Source organism: Hyperolius riggenbachi, chromosome 5, assembly GCF_040937935.1.
Source record: "Hyperolius riggenbachi isolate aHypRig1 chromosome 5, aHypRig1.pri, whole genome shotgun sequence".
NCBI lineage: Eukaryota > Metazoa > Chordata > Amphibia > Anura > Hyperoliidae > Hyperolius > Hyperolius riggenbachi.
Genome location: NC_090650.1, coordinates 326694707 through 326712780, shown reverse-complemented (window position 1 = coordinate 326712780; position 18074 = coordinate 326694707). Strand labels below are relative to the sequence as shown.

At 42.6% G+C, this 18074-nt stretch overlaps 1 protein-coding gene across 3 annotated transcripts in view; it reads left to right on the top strand.

The window, feature by feature from the left end:
• CDH2 (cadherin 2) overlaps window positions 1–18074 on the top strand; it is a 431764-nt gene that overhangs the window by 375587 nt on the left and 38103 nt on the right. For all 3 annotated transcript variants that reach the window (XM_068237301.1, XM_068237303.1, XM_068237302.1), the window contains one exon: window positions 16336–16521. In XM_068237301.1, the coding sequence (XP_068093402.1) occupies window positions 16336–16521 (186 nt within the window). The remainder of the gene's footprint in view (window positions 1–16335; window positions 16522–18074) is intronic.

Genomic DNA, 18074 nt, shown 5'->3' with positions numbered 1-18074 from the left:
TCTGAACGCTGATCTGCATGCCGAAATACAGGTACAATGGTGAACGATATTAACAAGATAAACTCACCTTCCCTCCCTCCGTGTAAAATGCAGAGCGGATTTTGAATGCTGCTCTCTTTTTTTTAAAGCCTACAAAGAATTATGAACCTAAAACCAAACTGGTTTCATGAAAGTATTAATCTCTTGCTTATGATCGATATGGTGCTGTCACTGGAGTTTTCGTACCGTAAAACATATCAGGGTCAGCTTGTTTACAACTGTAAGTTAAAAAAAATAGAACTAAAAAAATAAAAAGAACATGACTCTCCTAATGTTGTCAGTGTTGACATTAAAGATTTGTGCAGAAGGGACACCCTGAAGAGAAGGGAAAAAATATCAAGGATGACCAACAGTAATTTTTAAAACTCAGAGAACTCTGGGCGTGATAAGTTTCAGAAAAGACAGTGCCTTCTGTACTTTTCCCATTATTAACAGCCATTAGGAAGCGGCGGCATGCTGTGTTTCCCAGCAACTGTGGCAGTAATAGTCCTTCCTAAAATGGCATCATAGGGCTCTATTCATCCTCAGTGCACTTTGTCACAGGCATTGTGGGCTTTGAATGATCTTTAAAACTGTTTTTTTTTTTAATGTCCTTTGCTTCTGACCTTTGCCACGTATGCCTAACATAAGGGGGGGAAAAAAGTTTTAAAAAAAAAGTTTCAGAAAGTAAATGCACAAATAGTCCATTTCATGCCTAATAAGCATAGCTGGGAACTTTCAGAACAAATTCACTCAAAGCCTGCTTACAGTTTGGAAATTTCAATAGAGATGTCACATCAATCTTAGCAGCAAGAACAAAAAAATTTGTTCTTGCATCTATAGTCCCAAAACCGATTGATCTTATCCACGGCATGCAGAAAAGGATCGCAGTTATTAAATAATCATGTATTTCATCCTGACTTTAGCTTTGTCAGCTACCATTATTTGTAGATTACTGAGGCGTTAGTTATAAGCTAAAATGGGCATCTGCTTGTTCTCAGTAACAATCTGCAGCTTCTTTCGTACCTACAGAATAGATTGAATTAATGTGTGACTAAAAAGCCCATCTCCGTGAAACATATCTTTCTTTAGGTCCTTAAAATTCACAACTGGGCTAAATACAAAGATTTTTTTAATGCAGTTGTATGGCCAGAATATCTGACTTTGTTAACTGCTTGCTGACGGCTCCACACCGATTGGCGTGGACGCGGCGGCAGCCCCAGGACCACTCCACGGCAATTGGTGGTTCTATGGGGCTAGCAGGAGATTGCGAGCGCTGATGCGCGCATCTCCGCTTGGAAGGCAGAGCAGAATTTAGTCTCCCAGCAGCACTCGCGGCTCGGAGACTGTTAGACAGCGAAACCGCCGTCTAATTACCCCATAAAGCGCTGCGATCTAGGGCAGCGCTGTACTGGTACAGCTGTGTGACACGGCTGTCCTTTCCATAGGCTGGGGAGTGATCAGCTGTCATAGGCTGAAGCCTATGACAGCCGATCACGCTGATTGGATGTCGGGGGGAGGGCACAATATAAAATAAATTAGAAAAATAAGCAAATTTGTTAAAAAAAAAAATAAAACAAATATTTATAAAAAAAGAAATAAACAACTGGGGAGCGATCAGACCAAACCAACAGAGAGCTCTGTTGGTGGGGAGAAAAGGGGGGAGGGAATCACTTGTGTGATGAGCTGTGTGGCCCTGCAGCTAGGCCTTAAAGCTGCTGTGGCCATTTTAGTAAAAAAAATGTTGTGGTCACTAGGGGGGTTTAACCAGCTGAGCGGTCTGGACGAGCTCAGCTCGTCCAACACCGCCAGCGGCTGCCGCTCAGGCCCTGCTGGGCCGATTTTAATGAAATAAAAAGCAGCACACGCAGCCGGCACTTTGCCAGCCGCGTGTGCTGCCTGATCGCCGCCGCTCTGCGGCGATTCGCCGCGAGCAGCGGCGAAAGAGGGTCCCCCCAGCCGCCTGAGCCCAGCGTAGCCGGAACAAAAAGTTCCGGCCAGCGCTAAGGGCTGGATCGGAGGCGGCTGACGTCACGACGTCGGCTGACGTCGATGACGTCACTCCGCTCGTCGCTATGGCGACGATATAAGCAAAACAAGGAAGGCCGCTCATTGCGGCCTTCCTCGTTTATTCTGGGCGCCGGAGGCGATCGGAAGATCGCCTCCGGAGCGCCCTCTAGTGGGCTTTCATGCAGCCAACTTTCAGTTGGCTGCATGAAATAGTTTTTTTTTTATTTAAAAAAAACCCTCCCGCAGCCACCCTGCCGATTTAATCAGAACGCCAGGGTGGTTAACACTGCGGTCCTCAAGTGGTTAAACATATAGGGGTGAATAAACTAAACTGTGTAAAGCAGAATTATGTGTGTAAAGTCTTTTGCACGATGAGTACAGCGTAATGCATTGTACACGTTATTCTGCTTAAAACAGTGTTAGCACGCTTGTGAAAAGCCCTTCAGCATGCCTAAAGTGCCTGTGCGTGCTGTGCGGTGCGCCAAAAACGATGCGCGGTGCGACGTCAACGTTGCACCGTTCGTGCGCTAATTCACCTTTGCATGAAACGTGGTTCCCGGTGCCCTGTAAATGTTGCACCCGGTGTGCCCAAAACAGCGCATTGGGTGCGCCCTTAGCGTCGCATTGGTGGGACGTTTAGGGTGCACCCAATGCGCCATTTTTGGCGCACCAGGTGTGACGTTTACAGGGCACCAGGTGGCCCATTTCACGCCAAGGCGGATTAGCGCCTTGGTGCACGTTAATGCCGCACCGTGCAACGTTTTCAACGCACCGCACAGAGCGCGATCTCTGGGCATGCTAAGTGTTTACTACCCTAGTTAGCACGCCCAAACCCTTTAGGCGTGCTAACTAGGTTAGCACCGAATAGTGAATCGAACCCATAGGGTCGCTCATGTGAAATAACAATAGATAAGGTGTAGACTCCCAGGTCTCCACCCAGCAAACAGTGGTGCCCTGGAGCATGTGCAGAGTTCTCGCAGCAGTGGAGTGTACTCTCCCTTCCAGACGATGCCCTTTTTTGCCAGCAGGTAACACCACCGCATATCAAATGCTAACAGACGTGGTGTTACAAATGCTGCCATTCGGCTGTAATTGCAGCCCAAAAAGTGGTTATGCCAACAAACAGTTCAGCTTGCCGTAAGAGGCAAGGGAAAAATGAATTCCAAAAATGTAATTGTAATAAGTGATAAAATATGTGTGTGATTGTTTAAAGTGGGCCTTTATAGAAGCAAGGCTACTGCATGCAGAAGGGATGCTAAACACAGAAGGGAAGGGGTCATTGGTATATCTGAAAGGGTGGCAGCACATGGAAGGCAAGCCACAATATTGCCCTAGAAGAGAAAAAGTATCAATCCGTCCATCTTTAAAGATTATGGTTATGCATCAGGAACAGAGTTTCTGCTATTACTACTGCCTGGTTTCTTACTGAAAAGATCTCCGTTCTTCCTATCCCTTAGTCCTAGGATGATGTAACCAGCCTAGAAATCTCAAGATTGTAAGAAGAACAACAACAACCACAACAAAACATTTGAAAAGCACTTTTCCCCTTAGGACCCAAAAGGCATAAACTTGTTTCAGATCAGTACATAGTTGCAGTTTGTGATATGTTACAAGGGAAAAAGTTATGTGATCATAAATGCCAGACTAAGCAGTTTTGATTTAAACCTCCAGGGTTGGAGCTGTGTTGATTGGGTAAGGCAAGGCATTCCAAACGTTAAAGGCAGCATGACAGAATGCTCTGGCTCCAAAGATTCTGAGTTGAGAATGGTCAAGTTATGACAGTAATATTATTATATATTTTTTTTCTGCTGGTTGATTGTGTGATGTAATGGAATGTGGATAGTCTGGTTAATTAACAACAATGTCTACAGGATCATGACATTTGGAAGACTTTTGTCTGTAAATCTTTGGTACAGTAATGTATTTTGAAGTAAAGATTTTAGTGCAGTGTGAATTTACTGCCCAGCTGAAGGTACTCAGTTGAGATTGAAAAGAATTATGACAGAAATGTTTCTTTTAAACAGTAATTTCATCTGCAGTTTAGTAGAGCCTAGACTTCATCCGGTGTCCAAACTAGACTGCAGTAAACGGTTTGTGCTGTCACCGCAATTCTAATGGAATCAGGGCTTATTTGTTCTATATTTACTTTGTTTATATGATGAAAGTGGTTTTCCTGCCTGTTGGTTTTTTTCAGTACAGTTTCTTTCATGGTCGAAATTGCAAGTTTCTTGGCCTTCCTTCTATTTGCTATTTAAAGAATTTCTGAAAGTACAGCTAATAAAAAAAATTATATAAATGAATAAAACTCAAATATTAGCTCTTGACAGTGTGAGTAAGATATATAATCTCTTTTTGGGTTTTTATTGTTATGCTGTCTGTTCTTTTTACCTTTTCTGTAATTGTGGTAATACACAGGTGGGCTTTTGCAGCAGATTTAGGGAGAGACCACACTTGTGTCTGTGGAAAACACCAGTGGATAATTTTTTTTTTAGAATGTGCTGTTCACCATAGACTGGCAGTTAGAAATGCGTGCACAAAATCTCATTCATAGCGAGCAGCCCCGGCATCTGATATTTTATTGGGCACCTACAGGCACCCAAAATTCAGTGTAACGCTGCTAATTTTGGTTTCAGGGTGGTGGTGGTGAGGGGGGGGATAAAGGTTAGGCACCACCAGGATGGGTTAAGTGTGGTTGGATTAAGTGTTTAGCACTACCAGGAAAGGGTTGTTAAGAGTTAGGCATCGGTACAGGGTGGATTAAGGGCTGGGCAATGGCAGAGGAAGGGTTCTGTATGAGAGTAGGGTTATGTTAACTCATATTAAAATATTGGTAAATATTACCTATGTTCTACTATTGGAATTAAGTAGTAGAACATTAGTAATTTTACAGATATTCTATGAGCCAGGCCCCGATTTACATCACAGAAACCTATAGGCACAGATTTTATGACAGCCTAGACTTGGCCCTCCACAAACCCACAACCCCCGATGAAATACAATGCAAGTGTGCTGGCTGGCTCTGCTTTCACCTCCCCCATACTTCATTTGCCCAGCGTAGGTAGCCACGGGTGCCTCTTAGTATTAGGTAATAAGAAGTACCCTCAATATTAAGTAGCTTGAGGTGTCCCGAAGTATTAGGTAGAGATGCCCCCAGCTGAAGGGAGATCTCATCAGGGGAATACAGAGAGTGAGTAACTTGTCATTTACACTTGGCTTGGGTTTCTGTATAGGGAAGGAGGGAGGGAGGCACTGGGGGAGGGGAGTGAGTTGCCTTTCCATTATCAGGCGCTTGTAGGCACATGCCTATGGCTCTGCTATGAGCCGCAATATCTGGCACCCTTTTTTCCTGACGCCTTGATTACATGGACGCCCTGAAATCACAAAGGCTGATCACATTTCATGAATGCTGCAGAACCACTATTATAACCACTAATATAGAATTGTAAATGCCACATGGATGCATGTGAGCATAGTTGTGTGTGACTGCAATGCAGCTGAAGGATGTTTTTGGATAAGAGAACAGGTTTATTTTTTTTTTGTCTGCCTAACTGCCACATCAGGCATTTGTCAGTCTTTTGCCAATGCCTGATGACTGCTCTTAAACGCCTGTCAGTCACTTTGCACAGTTGGGTGCAAATGTGAATCGGGTTGTCAGAGGCTGATCTGAGGTGGTTTGGAGGTAGCAACTCCCCAGCCACCCATCCAGTCTATGCCTTAGCCTTTATACAAGACATCTTTCCATTGCCTGCCAAGTTTTTTTCATGACTTTTTCCGTAATCGTGGACTATTTGTTCGAGTGGTGCGTGTTATGAATAAACGCAGAGCTCTTGATCTGAATTGGTACTCTCGGCTAATTTCCCCCGGAAAAGTTCTTTGGAGTGTATTGATTGCAGGATGAAACATACTTTAGAAAAGACAGCCCCTCGCGTTTGTGAATCTCATTACACAACAGAAATCTATGGAATCCTTTTTGCCAGGGTGGCTCCTACAGCTGACTCCTTCCACCGAACTGAGTTAGGAGATAGTGTCAGGATGTCTCCCCATTTGTTATCACCCTCCTCTCCTGACCATAATAAGTGCAGCCATAACTAATGTTTTACAGACTCGAGCAGACACTGAGGACCCGGGTGAGGCTTGCTCTTCGTCTTTAATAAAATAAGAAGCCCTCAATCAATAAACCACATCTAATCTGTCTGATCTCCGAGACAGCCAAACAGAAGGAGATGGACTTGCTTCTGCCTCCTCTATCCCTCATTTTTTTTTTTCATCGTTCGGTTTACTCTTTCAGGCAAATCTATCCACAGCTGGTCTTTTTAAGGGTCACCCTGTTTAAACCTCTAAGCTGCTGATTTCAGGGTTTGCAGCAAAATCTGCTTTCAAGTTTCAACCCATTCAGTGCCAGAAGGATTATTATTATCCTTGCAAAGCTGTTATATCTTCGGCACAGACTTGTGACATTGCATTAACTTTAACTGATGCAAAATGATTTCAGTGTGCTTTCTGCATGCAATATGCAGACTAAGCTAAACATGAAATGCCTCCTATTTTGTCACTGCAAATGCTACAGGTCTTTTCTTTCAGTTTATTGTGGCTGTGCTTTCCCAACTGAGATATTTCCTGTAACGTTTTTCGTACGCTTGGTATTTATGGAAAATAACATTTAGCCGGTCAAGAGAGCTCCTGTGAATGAATCCCGGAGAAGGCATTTACTTGCAGTGGCACATGCTAAGCACAACCTTGCTATAGAAAGGTCACCTTATCAGATGCTGCTGTTATGGTTGTTTTTATTTATGTTGAGGAAGGAAATTAGCAGGAGTCCTCCTGGAGCTGCCCCATTTCAGGCAAACCACTCAGTAAATAAAATTTAACCACATTGACCCTAAGCAGGGCAGCGTTATCAAGTGTACTCTGCTTATACAGCTGATTGTTTCCCTGTGTTATTCTGTAGTGGGTCACTGAACACTGTACAATCGTACCTTTTTAAGCAGTAAATAGAAAAAATCTGACAAGTTTTTGACTAGCCCATCTCCTCATGGGGATTCTGTTATTTCTATGTTTTCAAAAGCACGGTCCAACTGCCAAACTAGTGTGCAAACAAGTAGGGAGGCTGGCCAGCATCCTTGTATAGATCCTATTCCAGAGAGTGCTTTTGTAAGGAATATTACTGCTATAAGGTTCGGTTCACACATAAATCTGTACATTTTCAGTCCTATTCTGTCAGGCCTGGTTCAAACATAAATATGTACATTTCTGGTCCAGCCTAGTCCTGGCCTGTCCTGTCAGTTTTGCAACAGTTTTCTAGCAATTTTACCTGACTGGACCGGAAATATACACCTTTTATGTGTGAACACACCCATAGAAACACATATAAAACTGACAGAACAGGGCTGAATGGGAAATGTACAGATTTATGTGTGAACTTCCATGTTCTTACTGTCAAAAACTGACAGGACACCTTTTTTATGTGTAACCAAGTCTAACTGAGAATCTCCGATGAGGAGACTGATTGGAAACCTGTCAGAACTGGCAGCGTTTAATTACCCACTGTAATAGGAAAATATTAATCTATAGTACATTTTACTTTGAAAGATAATGTATAATTTATATGTATGAATTTAAAATGTTACAATTTTTCGCAATAGTGGTCCCTAACCAGGCTCTGCTGAGCCCTGTAAAGTCCCCACAGTCATTTTAAGGAATCTGGCTGTGAACTCTACTCTTTCTCCCTTCCCTATTTCTGATGGATGGTCTTTGCATTGGTGCCAAAGTAAAACTATGATGGGGTTGGATCATGTTCAGCAGCAGGTGAAAGAGTGGCTGGGGAAACGTAGGCATGTGTGGGAGGGGAGGATCCAAACTAAGAAGATTAGCAAGCTTTGGGAAGCCACACCCATGCCGCTATGCCCTCAAAAAGAGACGTGCCCATGCATCTGCAATAGCCCGTGACCACACCTGTGATTGGGTATTTTTCTGAGAGGATAGCTGCACACTGGTGAGAACCAAAACTGCAGCGGGGGCCCTTATAGACAGCTAGGGGCTGGAAAAAGCCCCGAGTTAGCAAATCTAATCACCACCACCACCTTGAATATCCTTTAAAGGCCCACTATTGAAAAAAAAAATTAATGGAAATATTTTAAATACACGTGTATGCATACATATAAAATGTACATTTGCCCCAGAGTATTGTTCAAACACCGGGCTGCACCACCTAATATTACTACAGTCCAATTCTGACAATTCGAACCACCATGGGTTCGCTGTCACAATATTCCATTTCAACCCAAGATAAATGATACTTGACTATGCACTCCATTTTCATATATGGAACCTGGAAAAGAAACGCTGTACATAGTGTAATACTGCTATTTCCAATTAGTACATTCCACCCCGTGAAAATTATTCACACATGTCTCCATACCAAGTGTCCTCAAAATAACTCGACACTCCAATAGGTAATACGCTCACCAGATGATGACCACCTCATGATCAGGTGGATCTAGCATTTTGTTCAATGATGAACCCACTGGCACTTTAAAGAGGAGCTGTTAGGTATAAGGTCTCAGAGAAAATAAACACATATATCAGTAGCTAAAGATTGGCTGTACTTACATTACATATGCATTTCACTGTCCACGTTTGGATTTCACAGAATTTGTATATAGTATATGCAGAGATAGATGCTCCTGACAGCTCATGGCAGGCTCCATGTTTTTCTGTCAAATGTGTCGTCATGTCCTGCCTGCTTCCTGATCACAGATAAGCTTGTACTAAATAACACAGTGTGCAGTGAATATTAATGAGCCATGTGGCTAGGAACAATAGCTGACTCCTGCAGTGTAGTCTGCCCGAGATTTATCAGTGCTACGCGATTACAAGCTGCTGTAACGTCTCATTAGCAGCCGAGGGGAGAGCCCCAGAATGCTTTGCAGTATGATATGCGGCTTGCGTCTTCTTAAGAATAACAGACTTGCTGATAAGCACACATCAAAGGTAACTGAGATTTTTATCTTCACTAATTGCTTTTGGGCTTCCTTCTAAACTGTTTAACACAGGAGAATAGAGGTTTAAATTAGCTTCTGCAGCCTGACAGTTACTCTTTAAGTCTTCTTAAACACTTTAATCACAATCCAGTCGTTTGCCATATGTAAAATACAATAAAACACCCATAGCATAAAATCTTTAAAACAGTAAGCCACCTGTGCTATGTTGCACACTCATGTCTCTGGTGGTTAAATCCGGCACATCAGTGGCCCAACAGCAGGGTGTGACCGGCCTCAGGAGCTCAGAAAGGGCTCAATGTGGTTTAACAGCATCGCCAGTGGTTTCATCTTTGAACAAAACGCTAGATCAGGGCTGGGCAAACTTTGAACATGCTGTGGGCCTCGCAAGTGGATGATAGCAGTGGGTTAAATCTTACCGTCTTGCCGATTCCAGTGTTGCTTCTCTATGGCAACAGGGCATCACATGACACACCGTGAGGACATGTCCATGAGGTGTTATGTGATGACCTGTTGCCATGGAGATGCAAGGCTGGAATTGGCAAGAAGATGAGTTTTTACTTACAGCTATCGCCCAATTGTGACTCTGCAGGGAGGGAGGGGGTAAGGAGAGGAATCTGGCCCACCAATACAGCGTATGCAGGTCGGATATGTCCTGCGGACTGTAGTTTGCACTGCGCTAGATCCACCTGAGTGTGAGGTGGTCATCATCTGGTGAGCGTATTACCTACTAGAGTGTGGAGTTATTTTGAGGACACTTGGCATGGAGACATGTAGTTCTATAAATGAAAGTGGACTGTGCAGTATCATTTATCATTGGCTTCACAGTCTATTATTTTCAGGAAATCTTCCACCTGGTGGTCACACACACAGACACACACACACACACACACACACACACACACACACACACACACACACACACACACACATACACACACATACACACACATGTATATATATATATATATATATATATATATATATATATATATCTTTAAATAATCCATAAGCATTGCAGCCTGAACTTATTTACATTCAGGTTTTATTATGCCTTTGTTGCAGATTTGAACATTTGTAATGATTTATTCATTACATGACAAACGTAGTTCTTCTTTCCCCTTGGAAGCTCTTTCTTGCGCTGCACCACAGCTACACACAATAATCAGCCTCTCCTCTATTTACCTTCCCTTGCATGTGTTTAGAATTTTAAACCTGTAGATCTGTCTGGATTTTGACACATACCAGCTTCGCTTCTTTCGGAGTGGAAGTTTCATCCTTTTTTTTCAAAGTTTTAGTGCAGCACTTTAAAGATAAACAGAATATTTTCTATCTAACAAAGCTCAGTAGTTTTAGCGCCTAGCTTATTCCCAGGAGATATGATTTGTATTATAATAGGCACTGTAATAGTCATTCAGTATGTATAAATCATCTGTATGTTCTCTGTGCTGTATAATTTATAATAGGCAGTAATACAAAGATGTACTAACTAGAAGAAACCCAACACCAAAGACTGAGGAAGGCTTGTTAGAGTTTGCAAGGAAAAGATTTATACCAGTCTAGCTTAAAATGAGTACTGGAGACCTGGCTGAGCTCGTGCCAATTTTGTACATAGATAGAAGCAATGGAAAGGTGTTGCATGATGTAAACAACTTAATTTGTCCAAGCAATGATGGGTGCCATCTCGATTGAGACAAACTAAAGCAGGGCTATCTTTGTGCTGCAGAAAGTCATTCATTTTTCTCATAGAAAAGATGGCAGGCAATACACTGCCCATGGGTGGCTTCCGTCAGTCTGCCAAGTCACAAAATTCGGTACAGCTGGTCATGGCAACTTCAGAATCAGGAATGGATCACATGCTGTCATTTCATTGAGACATCTGCTCATTTATGGCTAGCTTTAAAGTGCCTACAGGCAGGCCAGTACTGTCAACTGATCCTGCCATTTCTAGCCTGATCAGGTGATGATATCTTGTCTGTGGCAGCAGGAGATGACCACCAGCTAACCAGGCTTTGGGGAAGGGGTTGGGGATTATTAATTGGAATGCTTTTGAAGCCTTTTACTTCTGCTGTTGTAAGCGGTGCCAGTAGCATCTGATTCCTTCTTCCAGTTCATCCCCACTCCTTTTCCACTAGAGATACAATTTAGATGGACCACTGGCGACATCTATGCACTTTGTTTACCACCAGGATACACCACGTCCTTCATTAAGATAAATGGGAGAGTTCATCTCAATCCATTTACTGTTGATTGCTGTTAATTGCACAAGCACCGCAGTCGGTCAACTTTTCCAAGATGCTGCACGTAGCTTCCAAGATGCTGCGTTCATTGCTCCATATCCCACTAGGGGCTTAAAATGGGATGAACCAATGGGAAACAATTCCAAAGGCTTGTCTGCTGGGTAGCCTGTGTGAACAAGATTGTTTGGTGTTTATATACATTAAAACACTACTGGAGTTAAGGGGCGTGCTAACAGTTAGCACTCTTTAGAGAATCAAGCCCGTTCTCTTCCTCCTCCACCAGTGGTGGAAAAATGTTTAAATGATCGACAACAGGTTAGCTGGTAGTTCCGTATACAAAGCAGATATTCACTGATTATTCCAGGTGACAGTTTAGGGGACAGTTTAGGCTTTGTACCCCCGCTAGATTTTTCTCTGCAAGCACAGGCCAAGACTACTGTTCTTATCCTTACCCTTCCCACTCTGATGTGTGTTATACCATCATCCCTCTGCCACCCTCCATAGCAACAGATTGCAGATGGTACATTATCACCAAAAAGCATCACAGCAGATCGTTTTTATGTGGGCAACTAATGTGTAGATAGCTTTTGACTGAGGATTAGATTAAAAATAAATAAATAAAGTATATTGACTCTTAAGGCCCCATTTGAAGCCTTTTTTAATGTGTGTTCAGATTACCTACAGTTATACCATAAAGGACCACTCCAGCAAAAAAGTAAGCAATTAAAACCGACAGGTTTTAGACTAGTCCATCTCCTCATGGGGGATTCTCAGGGTTTTCTTTGTTTTTATAAGCATTACAACTCCCAAGATAGTAAGGCAGCCTCCTGCACACTATTTTACCAGTTAGATGTAGCAACTGCCATTCAGGAAATGCTTTTGAAAACAAAGAAAACCTTGAAAGATGTCCCTATGAGGAAATTGACTAGTTCAAAACCTGTCAGTTTTGTCAGAACTTTACTGCTTACTTTTTTTTGCTGGAGTGGTCCTTTAAAGAACAAGTGACACCCATGGTAATCTAGAAATAAATAAAACACGTATATAAGTAGATAAATACTAGTTCTACTTACATAACAGATATATTGCACTGTCCACGTTATGATTCCTGTTAATTTTATAAAGGAAAAGCAGAGAATGCTATTCTATGCTTTTTCCATCTTGGTTACCTTTGAATGAAGCTAATCCTGACATAATTTCCTCCCTCACTCTTTTTTTCTCCTCTTGCTAATTGTGTATTCGTTACCTGCCCTCCTCCCAGAGTCTTCAGACACTCCCACTGAGGTCTATACTAGGATGTGCACTGTCTTATGTCATTAGAAGGAGGGGGAAATAAAAAGTAGAGGAGGAATATATTATAGATAATAAGACCCCCCAGCATGCAACTGTTTTGCCAGCAGATGGCAATGGCAATTAAAGGGCCAGTGCTCCTAAGGTATGTGATAACTCCCAATCATAACAGCATAACATTTTTGAAAGTTTTGAATGCAGGATTAGCATCTTTATCATTTAATACACAGAGACCATTTGCTGTTGAAATTTGATTTTTATGGTGACAATCCCGCTTTAAACGTGAAGGTCAATACCAAATGAAAAAGATATTAAACAACATACCAACCAGTCCGTAAAGATCACTTACTTCTAGACACAAGTAATCTCCACGAATTACAGAGAATTATTCAAATTGACTTTTTATACAGCCGCTATTATGCCATTGTTAGGCTGTGAAAAATGGGGGGACGTACAGTAACATTCCTCCTGTTGTCTCGTGCAGCCTCATTAATAACTGCTGAACAATAGCGTCTGAGCGTCTGCACACAGGCTGCCCATCAGGCCTTGCCCTTTTTGTTTTCTCAGCAATAAGTCACAGCCGCAGCAAAGTAATTCTCCTCAAAAGTCATTTGTGTGAAAAATGCAGCCATTAACCCTCCTGGCGGTTTGCAAAAAAATCGCCAGGGGGCAGCAAATCTTTTTTTTTAAATTTTTTTTTTTTTTTTTCATGTAGCGAGACAAAGTCTCGCTACATGATAGCCGCTGCTCAGCGGCATCCCCCAAGCCCCTCCGATCGCCGCCGGCGATCGGAGATCCGGAGATCCCGTTCAAAGAACGGGATCTCCTGGAGGGCTTCCCCCGTCGCCATGGCGACGGGCGGGATGACGTCACCGACGTCATCGACGTCGTGACGTCAGAGGGGACTCCGATCTGCCCCATAGCGCTGCCTGGCACTGATTGGCCAGGCAGCGCACGGGGTCTGGGGGGGGGGGGGCGGCCGCGGCGAGAGGAATTGCGGCGGATCGGCGGGTAGCGGCGGCGATCGGGCACTGCACGCAGCTAGCAAAGTGCTAGCTGCGTGCAGCAAAAAAAAAATTATGCAAATCGGCCCAGCGGGGCCTGAGCGGTGCCTTCCGGCGGCATAGCCCGAACTCAGTTCGGGCTTACCGCCAGGAAGGTTAAAGCTACATAACACTAAAGTTAAAACTAATGTTACTTTATTGAGGGATCTGTTTTAGTTAATTCAGTCATTTAACACTATGCAGAATGGTGATTCATTAAAAATTAAGTGCCTGTCTGTAGTCCTGTAATGTAACTTAGCCCATTTCATGCTCGAGAATGTGCAAGCCTTACAATTTGCCGGTTATATGGTTAGAATCTTCACCTCGAAGGATTGGAACTCTATATTCGGTAGCATCGTCTGCAAAAGTGAAAGCAAACCTCAGGTTTTTTTAGGACTTCCATAAATTGTTATGAAGAATTTTTTCGCATAAAAGTTATCATGCTGTGGCTAATGTTTTAGAGAAGAGAGGACGTTCCAAGTTTAGTTCCACATAGAAATCGGCTCCTGCCCTTTGTCACCTATCCTGACAAAGACATGTGGCATCCTGAAATGTTTCGAGCACAGGTGGCTTATGGTGAATGAATGGTACCTGACATCTTTCTCGAGGGCAGACATAATCCTGGCTTAATACATTGGTTGCCAGACACAGCATTTGGTCTTTCAGCTGTCACTGTTAATTATTTATTCCTGTCTATGTACATAAGTACAATAGTGTTTTTACATTTACATTTTTGATCTGCATTATGTTGTTGCTTCTAAATTTCAAGGTCAACAATTCATTATCTACTCAACTTCTTTGTGGCAGGTTGAAGATTTATCATGCCTGTTGTCTGTGCATATTTATGTTTCTACTAATACTACTATACTCTAAACATCAGTTTAGGTCAGGCATGGGCAAACTTGGCCCTCCAGCTGTTAAGGAACTACAAGTCCCAAAATGCATTGCAGGAGTCTTACAGCCACAGTAATGACTCATAAAGGCAAATGCATAATGGGACTTGTAGTTCCTTAACAGCTGGAGGGCCAAGTTTGCCCATGCCTGGTTTAGGTGTACTATGCTGTATACAGATATTAGTTATCAGTTGGCCTCATGAGTTACAGTGTCATTATTAACTTTAGTCTGTTCAGCAACCCCCATATAGATATGCATCCTTGGATCAGCTAAAAGGAATTTAATTTACTGTACTATGGCGAGTGGAAAGGAGCAGGAGGCATCCTGCTGTGGAGAAATACAATAACAATTGGCCCAAAAAATCTTTAGGGCAGATTGCTGTTTTTCAGAGCCGGATAGGTTGTGCAGCGCAGGGAACACCTGTAGAGGAGGTTAATACTTGTACAAATTTTATAGAAGTAGCAGTAGAGTATTGTACCTTGTTAGCCATAAGTAAAAGCAAGATGTTTTGAATCAGGATGATACCATGTATTGGCTAACTTCAAAGAATAAGAGTAAGCTTTCGGCCGTGCATCTTTCTTCAGACTTCAAACAGGATTGAAGATTGAACAAGGCTGCACAGCCAAAAGCTTACTTTTATTCTTTTAAAGTGTACCTGAGATGGCGAAATGAATAGATTTGATACTTACCTGTGGCTTCCTCCAGCCCCACGAGCACCGATGTGTCCCTCGCCGTCCTCTAGGTTGCATCTGTTTGGCCGCAATCAGTCCCGGTAATCTGGCTCAGTCTTGCCAGTCGGCTATTCTGTGCATGCACTTGAGAGGACAGCGAGGGATGCATCAGGGCTCATGGGTTTGGAGGAAGTCCCCTGTAAGTATCAAATCTTTTTATTTCACCATCTCAGGTTTACTTTAAGTTAGCCAGTAAATGGTATCATCCTGATTCAAAACTTCTTGCTTAAATTTAATAGAAGGTGTTATGAAAAAAAAATAGCTGTTTCTTTGTCACTGCTAAGCGGCACATAAACTATATTCTCATCCTATTGCCATTGCTGTATTGTTGCATACAGCAGGTATGGGCAACCTTCCCTTGTTTTTCTGCCAGCTGCTGTCAGTGCTGAGCGAAATCTCAGCCAGCAGCCACAGGAGTGGTAAAGGTTGGCCATTCCGCTCTATATAATGTCAAAGGAGCGCCATCCTTCAATGTTCTAAACTTTGCACACTATTGTTTTAAAGCTCGGGGATTTGTCTTGCTTTCTCTTCTCTCCTAGTTGCGGTGAGAATATGAATCATGTTAGACCTCAGTCCTTTGTAGTTGGGAGATCTGAACTGCATAGGATGACAAGATAATGTTACATTGCATGTAATTACGTTAGTTTATAAAGGAATGAGCTGTAATGGTCTTCATTTTGTTTTCAATGCGTTGCAGTGCATTGCCGTCCCTTTCATCTCCTGCTGCCTTAGATATTTGTGTTCTGTGAAAAGCATTAAATGCTTCGGGATGGCGGCTTATTTCTTGACTTATTTAAGCATTTGTGATGCTAAGTCTGTCTGTTCACTTGGTATTATTACACATAATAATCTTCTCAAAACCAAGCGTTACCTGCAAGTCAATGCCCTGCCAAATGAGATAAGTAAGGCATTAGTTCTGAGACAATGCACTGTTCCGAGGAGATAAGACTCCATGACAATGCCACGCAATGACAGTCAATTAATACTTCCTCAAGTAATAATCACCAACGGTTTTATTAGTTTATTTTCTGATTACATGAATATGGAAATGTTATTGGAGCTGTTTAGCATGTTCTGCTCTCTGTATCAGTCTCTCCTTTTCTCCCCTTGCCAGTTTTATGGAGAAGTGCCTGAAAACCGCGTGGATGTCATAGTAGCCAATCTAACGGTAACGGACAAGGACCAGCCGCACACCAGCGCTTGGAACACAGTGTATAAAATCGTTAGTGGCGATGCCACAGGACGCTTTGCCATTAGGACAGATCCGAACAGTAACGATGGTTTGGTGACTGTTGTCAAAGTAAGTTTTGTAATTTTTATATAGTTGTCAACATCATCCTCATTTTTCATAAAGCACTTACACCTTGTACAGCATTATACAATAAATAAAAAAGAATGTAAATTAATAACTCACTTAAGTGTTAAATATAAGCTAAAATGCAGTAGAAAAGGGGGCTTTGCCCAATCCATCCTGCAATTTAAGGCTTGGTTCAATTGTTTTTCCTTTCCCCACATCGAAAGTAGTGTGTAGTATGGACTAAGCCTAAGCGACAGAGAAATTGTTTTGGGGCTATTCAAAAATAAAAAGTAATGGAGAGGCGAAAGAGCAAGAGTTCTAGGGAATTGGAGCAGTTCTTGAGAAATCTTGGAACCATGCATGGGAAGTTGTTAATGATTAAGCAGACATTAGTTTCTCATTGTATGAATGGAGGCTATTTTTGTATGAGGCCAAATATATAGATGGGACAGGAATAATATAAGTATAATTATATATAACCAATGTGAAGTGTTGATGGCAAAATCTAATCTCTCATAAATTAAAATTACAGAAGTGAGTATGTTTGTAAAACTACCATTAATGCAATCATTTGGAAAAAAAATCATCCAAAAATCAGGCTAAAGCCACTGTGGCCTGCAGCATGTGGTGTTTTAGAAGCTTATCCATTGTTGTCACTAGGCAACAGATGCTGGACAGCAGCATTGTACTCAAATTCAGCCTGATTCACCCTCAGTGTTACTCTGGAATAGTAGCTATGATAAACTAAAACCTTCATCGGACCAGTTCCTATTAATGTTGGCAGGAAAATTTGTCAAATATGCACATCTGTGTTGATCTGCAAATGTAAGTGGCTGTGTACAGGCACTTATTGGCAGTTGATAAGTGTATAGCAAACAGAAAATGAAAAAGTAATAGGTTTCCAGCTTATTTAATTAAAATCTATATAAAATATGGCTTTATCAGCCACATCAATATTGCAACCACAAAATTACATCTGTGGGTAAAACTTTTCCAGATATAGTCAGCCTTATTGATGTACATTTTATGGGCTTGTGAATGATAATCTCAGGCAATGAATAGTGTGCATACTAGCTTTAAAGAGAACCCGAGGTGTGTTTAAAGAATGTTATCTGCATACAGAGGCTGGATCTGCCTATACAGCCCAGCCTCTGTTGCTATCCCAAACCCCCTAAGGCCCTCCTGCACTCCGCAATCCCTCTTAAATCACAGCCGTGCTGTGAGGCTGTGTTTACATCTGTAGTGTCAGTCTCAGCTTCTCCCCGCCTCCTGCATAGCTCTGGTCCCTGCCCCCGTCCCTTCCCTCCAATCAGTGAGGAGGGAAGAGACGCAGACGGGGACCGGAGTTCTGCAGGAGGCGGGGAGAGCAGCAGACTGACACTATAGAGATAAACACAGCCAGCTCTGACAAGCTGTGTGTCAGCAGCATGACTGTGATTTATGAGGGATTGCAGAGTGCAGGGGGACCTTAGGGGGGTTTGGGATAGCAACAGAGGCTGGGCTGTATAGGCAGATCCAGCCTCTGTATGCAGAAAACATTCTTTAAACCTACCTCG